This window comes from Stegostoma tigrinum, chromosome 37 (genome assembly GCF_030684315.1).
Source record: "Stegostoma tigrinum isolate sSteTig4 chromosome 37, sSteTig4.hap1, whole genome shotgun sequence".
NCBI classification, from domain to species: domain Eukaryota; kingdom Metazoa; phylum Chordata; class Chondrichthyes; order Orectolobiformes; family Stegostomatidae; genus Stegostoma; species Stegostoma tigrinum.
In genome coordinates, this window is record NC_081390.1 from 10,233,356 (window position 1) to 10,251,995 (window position 18,640).

Below are 18,640 nucleotides of genomic sequence, written 5' to 3' on the forward strand. Positions count from 1 at the left end.
GCATAGCTGTAGCATGGTAGCTGCCGACTGAACTTGGTCCTTTTGAGACCACTATTTGAGTGCGTTCTATGCAGAAATGGATTAAGTAGTCCACGTGTTTACTTATCACTGAACTTAGCACTTTCTCCTTTTTATCAACTAGCTAGCTTTATGTTCCTGGTTTGTCAGCAACCACTCAAATGTTTCGAAGTTAGAAAGCCACTGTTTTTTTTCTCTCTGTCCAGGTATCTCTTTCTATCCAGCTATCTGAAATGCACCAATAGTGGTCCCAGCAGATGCCACAATCCAAATGTTGAACTTTGTCATGAATGGCAATGCTCAAGTGGAATCTGAAGTGAAATCTTAAAATGCTGACCTGCAGTTTGGAAGCTTTACAACCAAATGACAATTTCAGTCCAAAGCCATTTGACCCATTTATACAAATGCTAGCTTTACATCTTTTTCCCTTTTACTTCTAAACTTTTCTTTTTCCAATATTCATCCATTGTCTTTTTGAAAACCATTCTACTTACCATGCTGTGTATAATATTGACTCATTATTTAGACATTTTTTGAATAGTTTCTCCCATTGTTTATTTGCTCATTAAATTTATGCTGCCTATTACTGGCTCACCAACTATTAAAAATAATTTATTTGCATATTTAGTTGAGCAAAACCATTTATAACTTCCAGCTGCACCAAGATCATCTTTCTTTAAATGGTTGTTATGTATTCTCGACTTGAAGAGAGACAGGTACATGGTATATAATTGTGAACAAAACCAGAAAGTGCTGGAGAAGCTCAACAGGTCTGACAGCATCTGTGGAGAGAAATCAGAGTTAACATTTCACATCAAGTGACCCTTCCTCAGAACTGAAGGGTCATTTGACCAAAAATGTTAACTCTGATTTCTCTCCACAGATGCTGTCAGACCTGCTGAGCTTTTCCAGCACTTTTTGTTTTTGTTTCTAATTTCTAGCAAACGCAGCTCTTTTCGGATAACATTGTGAAACTGGCAGCTTCAATGAGACATGATAGCAGTGCCCACCTTTCAGAAGTATTTCGTCAGTTGTAAGGCACTTTGGGGCATGCAGAGGTTGTGAAAGGCACTATATAAATGCAAGTTTTTCTCGACAAGTATTGGATCATTATCTGATTATCTGGAGAGTAAGATGTTTTCAGGGCTACAGGAGAAGGTAAGGGACCAAGACAAGCAGTGAGGCACTAAGGATATAATAGACTGAATGATTGGATTTCTTCTGCGCTGTAACTATTCTATTGGATTAAAATGGAAGCTAAAATGAAGATGATGTTTTCAAAAGATTTTTAAATGTATGAAAATCCTTACCCTTGTGAGGACACTTTATGCTCCATAAACTAGTTTCCCAGGGGCCAGTGAGCATGTTTTGATTGCAGTTATCATATTCTTGCACATGTACAAACCTATGCACCCCCATTCAGCACAATCTAATGCTTTCAAGGACAAAAACAAAGTTGCTGGAAAAGCTCAGCAGGTCTGGCAGCATCTGTGGAGGAGAAAACAGAGTTAACATTTCAGGTCCGGTGATCCTTCCTCAGAACTCTTCCAACTCTTTCAAGGTTTCTTTTTGCAATGAGACCATTGGCCAAAGAGCAGAGGTTCTTGTCAATTCATAGATTTCCCATTGACTGCAATCTGGGGAGGAGCCACAATAGTTCACCCTCTTGTAATGTGTGGTGGCAGCTTTAGGTTCCAGTGTTTCATTACACACGTGCAGACTCCAGACATTGCTTTCGATATTTGTGGAGCATTGACAGTGAATGCTGGCAAATTTGTCATCATTACCACCACAAAATCAAAGCTGCTAAAACAAGACTAGCTGATAATTTCAGACCTAAACAGTCTTTAAATAGTCTTTATATTTTGAAAGAAGGTCAAGATGGCAAAACCAAGTATGGCAAAGGTACATTTAAATTCTAAAATCAATGTTTGGAGTTTTTTTTTGCAATGAGAATTGTTTGATGTGTTGCTAGTGACCCCAGTAATCTAATTAGGGGTGTACTTCTTGCTTGGTATGCTGAGAATGAGATTTGAAAGCAGGAAATCATCCATTGTTTTCAGAATAACCTGATCTCTAATTCAAACATAAGGTTTAGTTTGAAATTAGAAAGATGAGCACAGATCACTAACATTGAAAAGAATAGCAGAATAAACCAGGACTTAGGACTTAAGCCACTCAGAGAACTGTATGGAACATTTACTTAACTAATAAATAAATGATCGATTCTATGAATATATTTTCTTTCTATCCAATGATATTAATACGTTAAATTAATGTTATGATCCTAGCTAACGGTTATACTTGCCAAGTCAGATTCCAGTGTAAAACCTGGCCTGGCAGACCATAAGTTTTACTTTTTATAATTTGGCTACTGTCATGGTCAGTGACCAAACATATTCACAAGAGGCTGTCAATGTATTTGTAACAAAAGAACACAAATATATTGCACAGAAAAAGCTGTGCCACACAATTAGGGAAGTTCTTACCATACTTAGCAAAAAGAGAGATTCAATCCTGTTTTCTACACAATTTTACACATGCATTCTTTCAAACTCACTCAACCCTTGTGAAGTGTCATTTCTGTTTTCATGCTCTAATTTCTTATTCAATTGACAAGGTTGAAAACATTAGTTTTCAGTGGCTTTCTGTGCACTCGCCAGATGTAATTCTCTCTCTGTTACTGTCTATCCCTAAGACTCTCAGATACAAGCTAACTCACAGAATTGTAAGGAAAATGCCCAGGGCTTTCCCTAGCCTGTATACTTGGACTGTTTAAAACAGACTTAGACTTCTTTCTGAGTGTGGATGCTTAGGAGATTGTTAAAGCTAGTCTTCGTTTCTGCTTATATGGACCTTTATTTCAACTAAGCCAGTTGACTTCTGTTTCTCCCTCCCTCTGGGTTGTAAATTTTGACTTCGTAAACCTGCAGTCATTATCTAACCAAGCAACTTGTCCAGTCATTTAGCTTGAGTCACATAATTTGTTAGAAATGCTGTTCTGACACATACTTTTTAAAAAATGCTTCTGTAAGAGAATAAGACCATAGGACATAGGAGCAGAAATTAGGCCATTCAGCCCATCGAGTCTGCTCTATCATTTAAACACAGCTGATAAGTTTCTTAATCCCATTCTCCTGCCCTCTCCCCATAACCATTGATGCCCTTCACAATCAAGAATCTGTCTATCTCTGTCTTAAATGTACTCCATGACCTGACCTCCACAGCCTTCTGTGGCAATGAGTTCTGTAGATTCAGAAAAGGTCACTTTCACAGAAGTAAAAACAATCCAATTTGCCTCTATTTCAGATTCCCTCAAATTCGCAAATGCTGATAATATATTACAGACCTTCATTGCATTACACCGTAATAATAGCATGGGATCATAAACCTGCACCATGCTGTCTCTGAACTATGAGCATGAAAAGTTTCTTGCTACTTCCTGCTGATTACATTATGAGTTTATACCCAGTAAAATTAATTGGAGCAGTATTGCAAGGGTGATAGGTGCTCCATCTTCCTTGTTTGGTGTTTGTGATTTGTGAATTCACTGACATTAGTGGAATTGAATTGAACAGTAATGAGCATTGTAAAAGCCACTTAAAATAAATTAGTTCAACATTTATTTTCCAATTACTTACACAAATGACCAAACATTAATTTAGCTAACTGTCCTGACTAGTCCAAAAAGAGGTGGATTTTATGAGGCGGACTTGGATATACCCACAGGGAACATTGATTCCCTAGTGACTCAAGAACAGGGCTACTGATAATGCAGTACATCCAGCCAAGTTCAAGCAAGGATGTTCAACAGACTGATGTCAAAACCATTCATTAGCTAAAGAAAACTCTGCAATGACATCTCTTCGCCCCATCCCATCTCTGTAAATTCCTACAATCTTGCCACCTGAAGGAAGTTTTGCAGTCTTCCTATTCCAGCCTTTTATGCATCTCTAATGTGCATCTGGCCGGTGTGGATGAGTTGGCCTGAAAGGTCTGTTTCTGAGCTGTACACCTCTCTGACTCTATCTCCATTGGCACTTCTGTCTTCTGCAGTCTAACCAAAAGCTCTGGAATCCCCTTGATAAACCTTTCCATCTCTATCTCTCTTTCTTCCTTTAAGACTCTCTTAAACATCCACTTCTTTGCCACTGTCTTTATCTTCTGTCCTAAAATCTCCTCCTGTGGCGCAGTGCCACCTTTTATTTGAGAATGCACCCAGAATATTTTACAACATTAAAAGTGCTATATAAACACAAACTGCTTTTTCTTATTCTTTGAATGCCCTGATAACAGATCATTTTCATTCTAAACTGAGTAAGAGTGCACATCCAACCTTCTTTTCCCTATCTCGCCCCTGTACTCTGTTTCTCCGTGGATTGGATCTACCTCTGTTGTAAGCAATGTTTTTCTGGGCTGAATTTCTGTGTAAATTTCCACCGTGAAGTTATGTGAAATCAGGAAAGAAGGCAGTTATTGTCGTACAATTCTTTTCTTTCTTTATTCCTTCATGGGACATGAGTGTCTCTGGCTAGGCCAGCATTTATTGCCTATCCCCAATTGCTCAGAGGACTGTTCAGAGTCAACCATATTGATGGGGTCTGGAGTCACATGTAAGCCAGACCACGCAAGGGTGGCATTTTTTCCCCCCGAAAGACTTTAGAGAACTCGATGGGGTTTTCCTTGACAATTGACAATGGTTTCATGGTCATCATTACACTCTTAATTCGAGATATTTATTGAATTCAAATTCCAATATCTGCCACGGCAGGATTTGAACCCATGTCTGCAGAAAACTTGCTGAGTTTTTGGATTAATAACCTAACGATGATAGCACTAGGCCCATCACCTCAAGTCAGCTTCTTTACCACAGGATGGAAAGGAAACTTTAATTGAAAGCCTAACAGATTATCAATAAGAGTGCCTGCAAATGGAAAGTAGTCTTTCATGCTGATTGTTGTATGGCGTAACCTGAGAAATGTGTAACATTCATACCTTGGAGATAGAAGGTTATATGGTCAAAGAGAAACCACCGCCCTGAATTATTTGGGGAGATGCTGGCCTAGTGATAATATCACTTGGTTAGAAAGCCAGGCTAATATTTTGGTTTCAGATCCCAGTACAGTCCCTCATGGAGTTTAAATTAAAGTAATCTGAAATTGAAAGCTCAAATCAGTAATGATGGTCGTGTCAGTTCTCATGGATTGTTCTAAACTCCCTTCTGGTCCACAGATGTGTTTTGGGGAGAAAATCTGCTGTCCTTTCTTGGTCTGGCCTACATTTGACCCCAGGCTGTCAACAATGTGCTAGATTTGTAGCCAGTTGAGCAAACTATTTCAGTTCCAAGAGCAGTTAGGCTTGGCATGGAATAGTTGCCTTGCCAGTGATACCCACATCCTATGAAAGAATAAATTAAGTTATAGTTTGCTGTTGCCTCGAGGGAGCACAGCAATGCTGGAGACACTGTCATCCATTTGAAACACTGGCAAAACCACTGAAAAACTTCAAGACAACTGGCTAATAGGGTCTCCCGGGCAGATGAGTGATGCACATATAGAAGCAGGAGTAGACTACTCAGCCATTGTTCTGCCTTTCAATGATGTGGAGCTGCTGGTGTTGGACTGGAGTGAACAAAGTCAGAAGTCACACAACGCCAGGTTTTAGCCCAACGGGTTTATTGAAATCACAAGCTCTTGGAGCGCTCCAAACGCTTGTGATTTCAAATAACCCTGTTCGACTGTAACCTGGTGTCGTGTGACCGCTGACATTGACCATTCAATGAGATCATGGCTGATCTGGGGCCGACCTGCATATACCTGCCCATATCCCTTTGTTTAACAAAGAAATTATCTACTTCATATTTAAAATTAACAAAGGAGACCACAAACATAAACAAAATGAGCCAGTAGCAAGTCTGAAGTTGCTTTTGGAGTGCGAAGAGGAGTATGATTGCCCATTTTAAGGCTGGAAATTCCAGAAATAAATGAAATTCAAGATGTCCTACATAAAATCACTTGACCAATTGGTTGTTCAAGGGCAGCGTCCACTGGATTTTTCCTGAAAAGCCACCTGTTGTCCATGTGAGAAACTGATAGATCTGGTTGAACATCCCGCTAATCCTTCCTGTTAAACTAATCTGCAGTGTTCCACTGAAATATTAAAGGCACTTTTTCTAGGAGCCCAAACAACACTAATCTCTTATTTCAGCAGCTCTTTGGGGTAACTTGCTCTGTGCAAATTTCCTGACATATCTAGCTCCATGATTAAAAAGCAACTCACGTCACAAATTATTGTAAATCTCGAGACACTTCAATCATGTTTGAGCAGGTACTGGAGAAGTAAAAATTACATCTCTCTCCTTTGATTTCTGCCTTCACTGCATTATCCAGTAAAGTGCATCATTGATGCAGAAATGTTATGATGGCCAACATTGCCATGAATTTTGCAAGTTAAGCACAGCCGTGATGTTCCATCCCCACACAACAAAGAGAAGTCAGCAATCCATTTGGTTTATTGCTAGTTAATACAGTGCTATTATAGTTTGGGATATTACAGCTGTTGTCATAAATTATCCTGCTGGTTCACTTGTCTAACATTAGCAAGCTCACTGACGCTGCACAGAAGACTGAATGTACAAACCTTTCTATGAATTTTGTCTGCACAGTTAATGAATCATTTGCATAATACGTTTATCTGCATATTACTGAGATAATTAACATCCCTGATTATCTAATTAAGTTCATTAAGTGTCTACCAACACAGCACCATGAAGTTGACATTATGTTCTACTGTCAATAACTGCACTGTTTTCTTGGGAAGTAATTAAAATGTAAATTAGCATGATGTTAATTGCACTTGGGGAGATTTTGAATTGAATATAAACTTCTATACCTTTATAGAGATGCTTACACAGACTATATGGCAGAAAAGTAGTCCATTTGGCCTGACTGGTTTACATGCACTTATATGCCACCCCCCCTACCCTCCTTCATCAAACACTAGCTGCATATCCTTCAAGTTTTTTCTCCCTTGTGTATCAATCAAGCTTTGCTTAAATGCATTGTTATCCTGCCAGATTTTTATTATCTCTAATGCAATCTGATCACTTGCTGATTTTACTTTTTTATGAATTCACGGGATGTGGGTTTCACTGGCTGGTCCAGCATTTATTAACTCATCCCTAATAGCCTTAGACAAGATGGTGCTGAGCTGCCTTTCTTGAACTGCTGCAGTCCTTGCAAGCATCAGTGCTGATAGGAACGATATTCAGGGTCTTGAATGAACAATGATATAGTCGGGATGGTGTGTGGTTTGGGGGGGATCTTCCAGCTGGTGGCATTTCCATGCATCTGCTGCCGTTATCCTGCTAGATTGTAGAGATCCTGGGGGGTTTTGGAAGTTGCATTTGGAAGAGCCTGAGAAAAATTTCAGCAGTGCAGCTTGTAGATGGCACACACTACTGCCACTGTACATCCATCGTGAAGGGACTGAATATTGAAACTGGCGGATGTGGTACATTATCCTGGATGGTGACAAGCTGCTTGAGTGTTGTTGGAGCTGCACTCATCCAGGCAAGTGGAGAGAATTCCATTACTCTCCTGATTTGTGCCTTGTAGACAGTAAATGTGCTTTGCAGAGTCAGGACATGATTTACCCACTGCGGAATTCCTAACCTCTTGACTGGCTGTTGTAGTCAGAGCTCTACCTGGCTAGTCCACTTCAATTTTTGACAATACTGACCCCCAGAATGAGAGAGAGTCTAATGATGGTAATGCCACATTGAATGTTAAGGTAAGATGTTGAGGTTCAGCATTGATGGAGATTGTTATTGACCTGCACTTGTTGGGTGTAATTGTTAGTCATACTTATCAGGCTAAGCTTGGATGTTGTCAAGACCTGGCCACATATAGAGACAGGCTTCTTCATTATCAATGGTGCTGAAGGTTGTGACAACATCAGGGAACATCATTCCCTTATGATGGAAGAAAGGTAATTCATGAAGCAACAGAAGATGATTAGGTCTAGGGTACTAGCCTGAAAATCTCCTGGAACTGAGATGATTGATGACCAATAAAGACAAAAAACTTTATTTCTGCTAGGTATGGCACCAAGCACTGGAGAGCTCACTAATCCTCATTAATTCTAGTTTTGATACAGCTCCTTGTTGCCAGACTCAGTCAAATGCTGTCTTCTGTGAAAGTAAATCACATTCACTGCCCCCTCTGGAGTTCAGCTCTTTTGTCCATATTAGGACCGGGACTGTAATGATGTTAGAAGCTGAGTAGGCCTGGCATTTCCCAAATGGAGTGTCTTTTGTGCAAGTTATCATGAAGTGCCACATGAAAACACTATCAACGACTTTGTTTGCTGATGGGGTACTGATTTATCATTTTGGATTTATCCTGGTTTTGTGGTCAGGACATACCTGGATAATTTTCCATGCTGCTGGGTAGATGCCAGTGTTGGCAGTGGAAGAGCTTGGATGCAGTATTCCCAATTCTGGAGCATGCTTATTCAAAGCCATTGCCAGAATGTTGTCATTGCCCATAGCCCTTGCAGTATCCAGTGCTGTTTTTTGATATCACGTGGCATGAATCGAAATGTCTGAAGGCTGTGATGCTAGGGACCTCTGGAAGAGACCGAAGTGGATCATCCACTTGGCTGAGGAGTTCTGAAGAAGAGCCATAACAAACTGAAAAATATTAATTCTGTGTTTCTGTCTGCACAGATGCTGCCAGACCCGCTGAATTTCTTCACAGTTCTGTGTGTTTTAGATTTCCAGCATGCACAGAGTTTTGCCTTTATTTGTTATGTGGATGTTGAGTTGATGGTGTAGGGGAGGGAGAACGTGAGGGAGTTAATGTAATCTTGTCAGGAAGCTAGACAACCATAACATAGTTACAATGTGAAAGGAGTCTATTCTTGCCAAGTACATGTAGTTGCTCTACTTTATTTAACTTTGTCGTTGAGATATGATTATCATCCAGTATTAGTTGCCCTGTGAAGATTTATATTGATGGAAATTGTCCTTTTGACTATTGCAGTTCCTGCGGTGATGATTCACCCAAAGTGGTTCAGCACCAAGTTTTGACCCAGTAACAATGAGGAACCTGAGATGTGTATCCAAGTCAGGATGTATGATTAGGCGCTATTCTGGATGTTGCATTTATTCAGTCGAAGAAAGATACTAAAAGAACTGTCAATATAATCAAAGCAGTCAAAATGAATGTGAGTGTTTTCTTTAAAATTCTACTCAGCTGTCCAAAATCATAAGTGGAACTGAGGATAAAGGGTGAAATTTCTACAGATATTCAGTTGCTGAGGAAGGAAGTCCATTTGTGAAAATAGATCAAAAGCCTAGCAAGGAAGGAGACCACAAACAAGATAAGAACAGAAAGCTGACAAACCTGTGGGTGAGAGGAGTAGTAAGGGTTCAGTGACCTCTTCCATAACATTATTAAACTTTTGCTTTGTCGCTAGCCACAGGTATACAGCAGTCCAAGTGAATCTGCAATATGATTTCACGAGATTTGCCTGGACACATTTTGACTTACTACAATCTGAATTATGTTGCATGTTTTTTGAACATGTTGAAACCATATAACAGTGCATTAAATGTTTTGGATGACAATTATGCTGTCTAATTTTCACACATTCTTTGAGGACAACATAAATTCCTTGGAGAAAGTCTTGGTGCAATGTTTAACCTTCTTTTCCAATATGAATATGAAGGTATTTTACAGTCATAGTAAGACTAGGACATTTTTAGAGCAGTACTGAAGCCGCCATGAGAATTCTAGTAATGAATAACGATTGTTATAAATGACTTTTGAGTTAGGGTTCAGAAAGGTATGGTACTAATATGGAAGCACCATATGAGCGAGTATTCGTTGAGTACAGAAGCATTACTGAACTATCCAGCATTTTGAGCACTTTCATATTGCTTGGATAATTCCTACCGGTGTTACTTATGGTAAGTGAAGATAGGCTGATTTACAATGACAATTATGTTAGAATGTGATAAACCTCTGTTATGATCTGGCTAGGGATACATGGCCGTTGTTTTTAAGTAGTCAAAGTATGACTAGAGGACTTCCTAAGAGAATAAAGCAGCAGGATTCCATTGTTTTAAACAAACAACGGTAAGCTTTGCTGTACAACTTCCGTCCAATCCACAATATGTGGAACTTCTAGCCTCACATCCAAAATGAACATATGGTTTATTTGGGTAATAAACTGTGTAATAAACATCAATGACATAGTGGATGATTAAATCTCATTAAATTTTGGAAGCAATCACAATTTTTCAATTCTGATTTGGCTTTGAAACTCCTCAAGGATCCCTCCATTGTGAACTACCTCACTGACCCTTCTCTTTCCGGTTGCCCACCCTACATTCCTGGGTTGAAAGTTCCCTGTACTTTGACAGTTCCCGGTAGTCTCCGGTACAACCTTTACAAGTAGAACTCCAGCACTTCACCAACAACTGGGCTTCACCAAGTTTCTCCCACAGGCTTCAATCTTCTTCAGCTATGTCAATCGTATGTTACCTCAGATGCTTGAAGGCTTCTTTTGAGCTCGTTGTGGCTTTACCCAACACAGACTGACTTTTTCAAGTCCCCAGGAAACACCCAAGCCCTGACTCTAACACTTAGCTACCTACTGACTCCCCGAATGGCTCCTTGCACCGTTATAACATCACAGTGCCATCTGATTCCTCTCTGAATCCACATCCATTTAATTCAGCTGTTTCTCTAGCACTATATCTAACCATAATTTTTCTAAAGTGGGTCCTACACTTCCCTCATTCTCACCTCTGCCCTCCTGACTGTACCTTGAATCCCTCTGCAGTAGCCCACAAATTGTCATGTGTGACCTATCAAAACCTTTCAGGAAGTGTCTCCCTTGTTGCTGGCAGAATTGTGAGTTGCTTCCTGGCAACACTCTGAACTGACTGTTTCATAAATGTTATCAATCATAGATTGCTGCCTTACTCGTGACAAAAATAGGTGTAGAGTATTTCATTGCACAGTGTGATCCCATGATTAGAGCATGATGAGAATGTTTCTATCTTGATGGCCCTTGCTTGTAGGTGAAAAGAAATATATCTTAAGAGAAACTGTCTCGAGCAGTGGTCAACTCTTTAGCATAGCCAATGTACCTACCCTACACATCTTTGGACTGTGGGAGAAAACTTATGCAGACAGTGGGACAAGGTGCAAACTCCACACAGACAGTCACCTGAGGGTGGAACCGAGCCTGGGTCCCTAGTGCTGTGAGGCAGCAGTGCTAACCACTGAGCCGCTAGGCTGCCCATGAGGTTTTGCTCCCTGCATGGTGAGCCATGCTCCCCGCATGGTGAGTCCCCCATCCTGGTGCTGGGGAGTACCAGTGTGGTGAGAAGAGGTTTGTATAGCCTCAATTGCCAATGGGGCAAGAAAGCCGTTGATGGACTTAATCAGAGAAAAGATGCGTTCCCCTCCTTACTGCCCTTGGATCTGATCGAATTCTCCCATGCCACCATGTACTGGGGGGAGGGGGGCATTACATACTGCTGTTAACACAAACAGAACTGAATTGCATGAGGGTCATAGATGGGATTGTGGTTCTCACTGAAGCTGGGGCTATGTGGGGTCGAGGTCTGAAGTTGAGCCATCTCTGATTTGATGTCGAGACATTTTCAATATACTTTATCAAAAGACAGTGGTAGAAGAGCCTTCTAGGCCAATACTCCTTTGTTTCCACTTTAAGTTTCCTGAAACGCACAAACATCACATTATGTAGCTATCAGTTTAAATTTAAAGTAGGAGGTGCTCTGACATTAGCAGTTTAGTGACAGCAAACAAGCTATATTGATACTTCATCAGCAAAAATGATTGAATGGCTCTATAACTAGGAATGACCTTGAATGACATTATCAGCATAGCTGCACAGGCCTTTCCATGGCCCAGTGTTCATTCTTGCCTGATGGGTTAATTCCATGAGAGTTTCAGTTAAGTAACAATAATGTTTTGTCAGTGCATTGCTGTGACTAAAAGCTTAATGATCCTGTAAACAAACAAAATATAATCACTGCCTTCACGTTGCGCAGGCATTTCCTGCTGTGCGCTGCTAATGACTATAACTGAACAGTGGGGTATCTGGAGTTGGCCATTCTCCAGCAAGCATCTGGACCAACCATGTTCTATATTTCCTCACAGCAGGGTAGATCTAATTGTATTTGTGACTGCTTTGTCACTGATAGAAAACCACTGTACTAAAAAAAGAATGCATGTCAAAATTAGAACATAGTCAAGATTGTCACATTTTCTTCCTCACACATGTAACGTACTGTGTTTTTCATTGGATGCAATGTTGCATTGCAAAATTTTTAGTTCAGCATTTTTTGGGAATACTTGTGTTTCATTGTAATTGAAATGCTCCAATTGTTTTATCCTTGTGCAATGTTAAGAATAGAGCTAAAAACAGGACTGCCATGCAAATTGAATGCGATTGTTTTATGTGTCCTATTTTTAAGGAAATGGGTAAACACGTACGTTATGTGTGGCATGGGTTGTTGGTTTGCTTTCCTGTTTGTTTGTTTTGATTTATTATTGTCACCTGTACCTAGCTACAGAGAAAAGTTTTGTTTTGCATGCAGTACAGGCAGATCATGCCATGCAAAGTGCAATAGGGTAATAGAACAGAATAAGGAATATAGCTGCAGAGAAGGTACACAGAGAGCAAGATAATAATAAATGTAAAATTTGAGAGGTCCACTCGTAAGTCTAATTGCAGCAAGGAAGAAGCTGTTTTGAATCTGTTGGTCCGTGTGTTTCAGCTTTTGTACCTTCTGCCTGATGGATGAGGTTATAACTGGGGTGGGAGGGGGTTTGATTACGTTGGCTGCCTTTCCAGGGCAGCAGGTTTAATGGCTGTTGTTAAATATGTGCTGTGATGTTTAAATTATCAGGTGTAGAAATGCAGAATCTGGCCTGTATTGAGACATCATACCTTATGATTCTAGAACTTGTTCATGGGTCTCTAAGGTTATATTGTTTAACTCTACAATCAAGGGATTACAGACGTACAGAGGTTCACTTACATTGCTTGTATTAATTCTGCTTTCAATTTTGACCTGGTGTGCACACATCATCTAAGTCACAGTACATCAAATGTATACAAAAATGATACCAGAGTCACAACTTGGAGACAGCAGTATGCACCTAACTTAACTCAATCTCTTCTAAACATTGTGCATCATGGCATTAAGTCCTTCTTAAATTCCATAGTTACTTACCCTCACAAGAACTCTAGGATCACTTTATTGCTTTAAGTGACTTGATTAATATTTTCCAAATTATGGAGGACTTGGATTAGTGAAATCCACACACTCTTAATCCTGACACACCTTGTAAAATGTGTCCCATGCTATGCATAAAGCAGTTTTATTTTATTTTCTAACTCTACCAGGACACGCAGGTATGTGAGTAATGTTGGTAATACGTCAAAAACGTTAAACTAAGTATAACCCTGACAGTCTCTGAGCCTGTTATTAAATATGACATAGAGAATATGGTATTGCATGTAAAAGAAAAAGTTTGATTTCGTTTACATTGACTGCAGACACCCTGGGCAGGTGGGTAGATGGGGTAAGTGACTGAGTTATTCTTGTAGAGAGCTGGATGCCACACTTGGAATTGGCCACATTCTTGAGTCATGTGATGTACCTGTAGCGCGATTCTATGTTTATTTGTATATTAACCTCCCTGGAGTCATTCTTGAAGTTTAGCTTTGTGCTGGTTCATCCATTGAATGTGACATTTACACTATTAATGCAAGTCTAGAGGTGTTGTGATGTACATATTAATGGAATGACTTTACGTTCTTTGGGATGAGCATATATAATTTACGGACAGATAACTTCAGTCAGATTGTATTCTTGTGGTGTGAGATATATTTCCACCTGTCTCTTGGGTGTTATAAAAGAAGAAAGATTTACAACAGATAGACTTTGAGATATCTCAAAATGCTCTACAATGAAATGAAGTAGAGATGTCACTGCTGTAAAATGGGCTAGTTGAACAGGCACAAATTAGAATCATGGTCTCCCACTCAGCAGCTGAAGCCCTCTGCCCCAAACCCCACCCTCTGGGATCAGATGGCACCCCAGGCCCGAAAATAGGACCAGACTGGGGAAGGGCTTGTAGAGCACAGCATGAAGGGAAGTGTAGGGATAGAAGGAAGAGGGAGTTCATGTCATGATCAGAGATCAGCCGTGATCTTGTTGAATGATAGAGCAGGTTTGAGAAGACCTGTCATCTCCTCCTCCTGCTGCAATTTCTTTTGCAGTTGTAATGGAAAGCAGCTGAACATATTCCCTCTGCATTATAATGGCAAACCAATATTTTAGCTGGTTGAGGGATAAATATTAGTCGGGGCACCACGAAGAGCTCTATGACTTCTATTTTGAAATTTTTATCACCGGAGGATCTTTCATGTTGACCTGAGAGACTGAACGTGGCCTTGGATAAGTATTGCAGGCAGAAAGCAGTGCATCTGATATTGCTGCACTCCTTTGGTGCTGCACTGTAATGTCAGCATTGAAATAGTGTTCAAGCCCCGGAAATGTTTGCGTACTAACTAGGACACTCTCTGAACCAGGGCTTGATGAGATAGGGCATGCAATTTTGCATGGACCTCTGAAGAGAAGGCCCAGGCTGTTTGATTGTTTCCTAGTTTTCAGTAAGAGATTTCCATCCGCTCATGTCTAGTTATTCTTTAAACCTCGGTTTTCCTGCTGGTTGACACAGCTTGTAACTCCTCTCTCTCTCTGTAGGATTTCACCGCTGCTTTGGATGGGCAAAGGAAAACCGGACAAGAATTGTTTGCCAGTCTCCACAAAGAGAACTGCCAGGTAACATCTTTAGATTTTACTGAATAATGCAACTGCACCCAGTTTTTGTTCTTTAGCCCCAGCCAGCTTGATTGTGACCCTGAACCCTCAGGGATTGCTTCATTCTCCAGCATTCCTTAACCAATACCATCACCTATCTCCTGTTCGTTCCTTTTAGTATCTTTCCTTTACACCCAGAAATATTTAACATGCAGCCATACCCCTTCTTTGAGCTCAATCTCTGTTATCATCAGAACATTGTATTTTCACACAGCAATCAGCACTTGTAACTCCCCAGAACAGGAGGGGTCAATGGACCCGAAACATTAAATCTTAATTTTTTCCTTCAGAGATGCTACCAGACCTGCTGAGCTTTTCCAGGAACTCATGTTTTTTTGTGATCAGAGATAATGGGAACTGCAGATGAAGGGTCTAGGCCCAAAACGTCAGCTTTTGTGCTCCTAAGATGCTGCTTGGCCTGCTGTGTTCATCCAGCCCCACACTTTGTTATCTTGTTTCCTTATGTTTTTGTTCCTGATTTACAGCATCTGCATTTCTTTCAGTTTTTATTTAGTTTGTAACTCCCTAGGCTTCTTTGCTATGCCCTGTGCTTTGACAGACAGTAACCCTGAATTAGAAACAGAAACAAAATTGGTGGAAAAGCTCAGCAGGTCTGGCAGCATCTGTGAAGGAAAAAAGAGTTAACGTTTCGGGTCCGGTGACCCTTCCTCAGAACTGAATTAGACAGGTAGACATTCCTTTCTCCCTTACACCAACTTCATATATTGACTTCCTATCGGTATATCTGCGGTATCTGTATTATCGATTATTTTGTGCACCCTGATGTTCCCATCTAATGTTCTCTGTTGATTTCTATGCCCCTGCTGAGTTACCCTCTCCAACAGCACAAGCAAAACGATCTGCAAGAAACTCAGTCCAAACTCTAAACAAAATAAAAACCAAAGAACTGTGGACGCTGGAAATTAGAATTGTTTCAGTCACAGCTATAGTCAGATGCAACCCACCTGAATGGTACATGTTCTCCAGAGCAAGGCCCAGTTCCCCGGATTTGAAAGCCCTCCCTTCTGCACCTTCCTTCCAGCTACACGTTCACCTGCCTTATAAAAACCAAAATAACTGTGGAGGCTGTAAATCAGAAACAAAAACAAAAATTGCTGAGAAAGTTCAGCTGATCTGGCAGAATCTGTGGAGAGAAATCAGAGCTTAAGTTCAGCACAAGCCGGAAGAACAGCATCTAAGCATCTAATTTTCTGCTTGGGGACCCTGCAGCCTTCTGGACTCAATATCAAACTGAACAACTTTAGGGCTTGAGGTCTCCCCTATCCTTACCCCAGCCTCCACGCACCCAGGCCTCGTTATCACATAGTCTGCTATTACACACGACCCATCATTAGCTGGCAACAGTCCCCATTTGTAGCTATTTACTCTCCCAGCCAGATCTTTACCCACTCCCTTGTCTGTCCAACTGTTCTTCTCTCTCTTTGGGCTCTATCCCCACATATGGTTTACTCCTTACCCACACCCCCAACCCTATTTTCTACATATAACCTGACATTTTCCAAGCCACCACCAGTTCTAAGGATGGGTCACTCAACCCAAAAAGTTAACTCTAATTCCTCTCCACAGGTGCTGCCAGACCTGCTGAGCTTTTCCAGCAATTTCTGTTTCCATCTGCCTTATCTTCCTGTTTCTGTCCTCACTTCCGTATGGTACTAGGAGTGATCTTGTGATTTCAACATTTGTGGGCCTGCTTGTGAATCTTATACCTAGCTCCCCTAAATTTTGATTGTAGGATCACATCCACCCTTCCCACCGGTACCAATGTAGACCATGATTTCTGTTTGTTCACCCTCTCCCACAACAGTCTTCTGCAGTTGCTCTGTAACAGCGCTCACACCAATGACACAACTTAGCACCCTGAGTCACATCTATAGCCACAGAAGTGCCTGTCTATTCCCCGACTGAATCATCCTCTCTCCCTATTGTTCGTACTTACTCTGCCTCATCTCCTGGACAGTTAAACTGCTCATGATGCCATGAACTCGGTGGTGACTAAACTCCCTTGAGGAACTAACGTCTTCACAAGCTTCAAGTGGAAACCGATTTGTCTTTAGGTCCTTACGGGACCTCTGTGCTGTGATATTTCGAATCATGCCCCAAACACTGATTGACTACAGTGGGCATTTCTAGTGCTCATTCTTCTATTGAAAATCTCAAATACTCTCTGCCAGTCAAAGTTGTCAAAAGCATTTGTATTAGCCAAGATTCTCTCATTTACTGTCACCAATGACCTGTAGACAATTCATTAACATTGTGTTCTCCGTTTCTCTCGTAGGACTGATTTCTGCACTTGTACTAATGAACACTGTTGGAAAGAAATGTTTTTTATGCTTCTGACATTTGTTCTAAGTGTTTATTTATCTGAAAAATTAACTGTCCAAATCTAGAAGTTTATCTTAGCTCAGTGTTTTAGCACAGTGGAATAACTTAAATGGGGAATTTTCAAATAGAACTTCTGCAGTCTTGCATTCAATCTACTGAATTCCATTATATATTCTTCTATAGGACTACCTTGCTGACGTTTTCTCCAGATCACGCTTTGGTTAGGAAAATGTTCAATTTTCAATGTTTGACAGACAAACAGCTAACCATCCTCAGTAACCATTGTTAAACGCCAGAAGTCAGAAGCCAGTTAAACGCATTCCAGGCATATATGTTTCAAGTCAGAATTTTATTTCAACTGACACAACATAAGATTACAGCTATAGTAAAATCGTTCTTCAAATATTAAAGAACAATCAAGTACCCGTACAACTGTCACTCAATTACCATTCAGCAACCACATGTTCCCTGCTTCCATTTGATAAGGGCATTGTGGGTCTCCCTACAGCTCATGGACTGCAGCGGTTCAAGAAGGCAGCTCACCACCACCTTCTCAACAGCAATGAGGGATGGGCTATAAATACTGATGATACCCATGTCCCATAAGTGAATTTAAAAAAAACCCAGAAGTTCAGACATCCCTGCTAGACTCTGCAAAATGCTAAGAGTCAGCTTTTCCTATTCATTCATGGGACGAAGACATTGTTGGTTAGACCAGCATTTATGTCCATCCTTAATTACCAAATGTGTGGTTGAGAGTCGACCACATTGCTGTAGATCTGTCACATGTAGGCCAGACCAGGTAAGGACAACAGTTTCCTTTTCTAAAGGACATTAGTAAACAAATTGGGATTTTTCTGACAATGGACAGTGGCTTTATGGTCAGCATTAGACTCTTAATCCCAGGTGTTTTTCAAAGAATTGAATTCCAATCCCATCATCTGCCACAGCTGGATTTGAACCCAGGCCCCAGGAGCATTAGCTGGATCTTGGGACTAACAGTCAAGTGATAATATCACCAGGCCATCACATTCCCTGATTTATGTGGAAACCTCTAGAGTTGAGATGGGAATATAATTTCTCTGGACTGCAGTTTCTCTAACAGTGTTGTGAAACCAGTATAAATGTAGACAACAAAACAAAGTTTGGAATTTAAGATGTCATCTATGTCTGTAGAGCTTGGTTTGCTTTCTTTCTGGTGTAATCAGCTTGGGTTCTTTTGTTGAAGAACTTCTGAAGCCTTTCACAAATCTGTTTTAGAGTCCCAAGACCACATTAGCCAACATTAACAAAAAGTTGCTCAATCAAGCCAGGTTTAATTCTGGCATCTGAATTGGATTCATA

The 18,640-nt window shown here is 40.6% G+C and overlaps 1 protein-coding gene across 1 annotated transcript in view; it reads left to right on the top strand.

Annotated features, from left to right (window-relative positions):
- The window catches only part of wdfy4 (WDFY family member 4), a 277,951-nt gene that overhangs the window by 116,592 nt on the left and 142,719 nt on the right, over nt 1-18,640 (top strand). Inside the window, exon 40 of the mRNA XM_048563720.2 lies at nt 14,837-14,914. Within this exon, the coding sequence (XP_048419677.1) occupies nt 14,837-14,914 (78 nt within the window). The remainder of the gene's footprint in view (nt 1-14,836; nt 14,915-18,640) is intronic.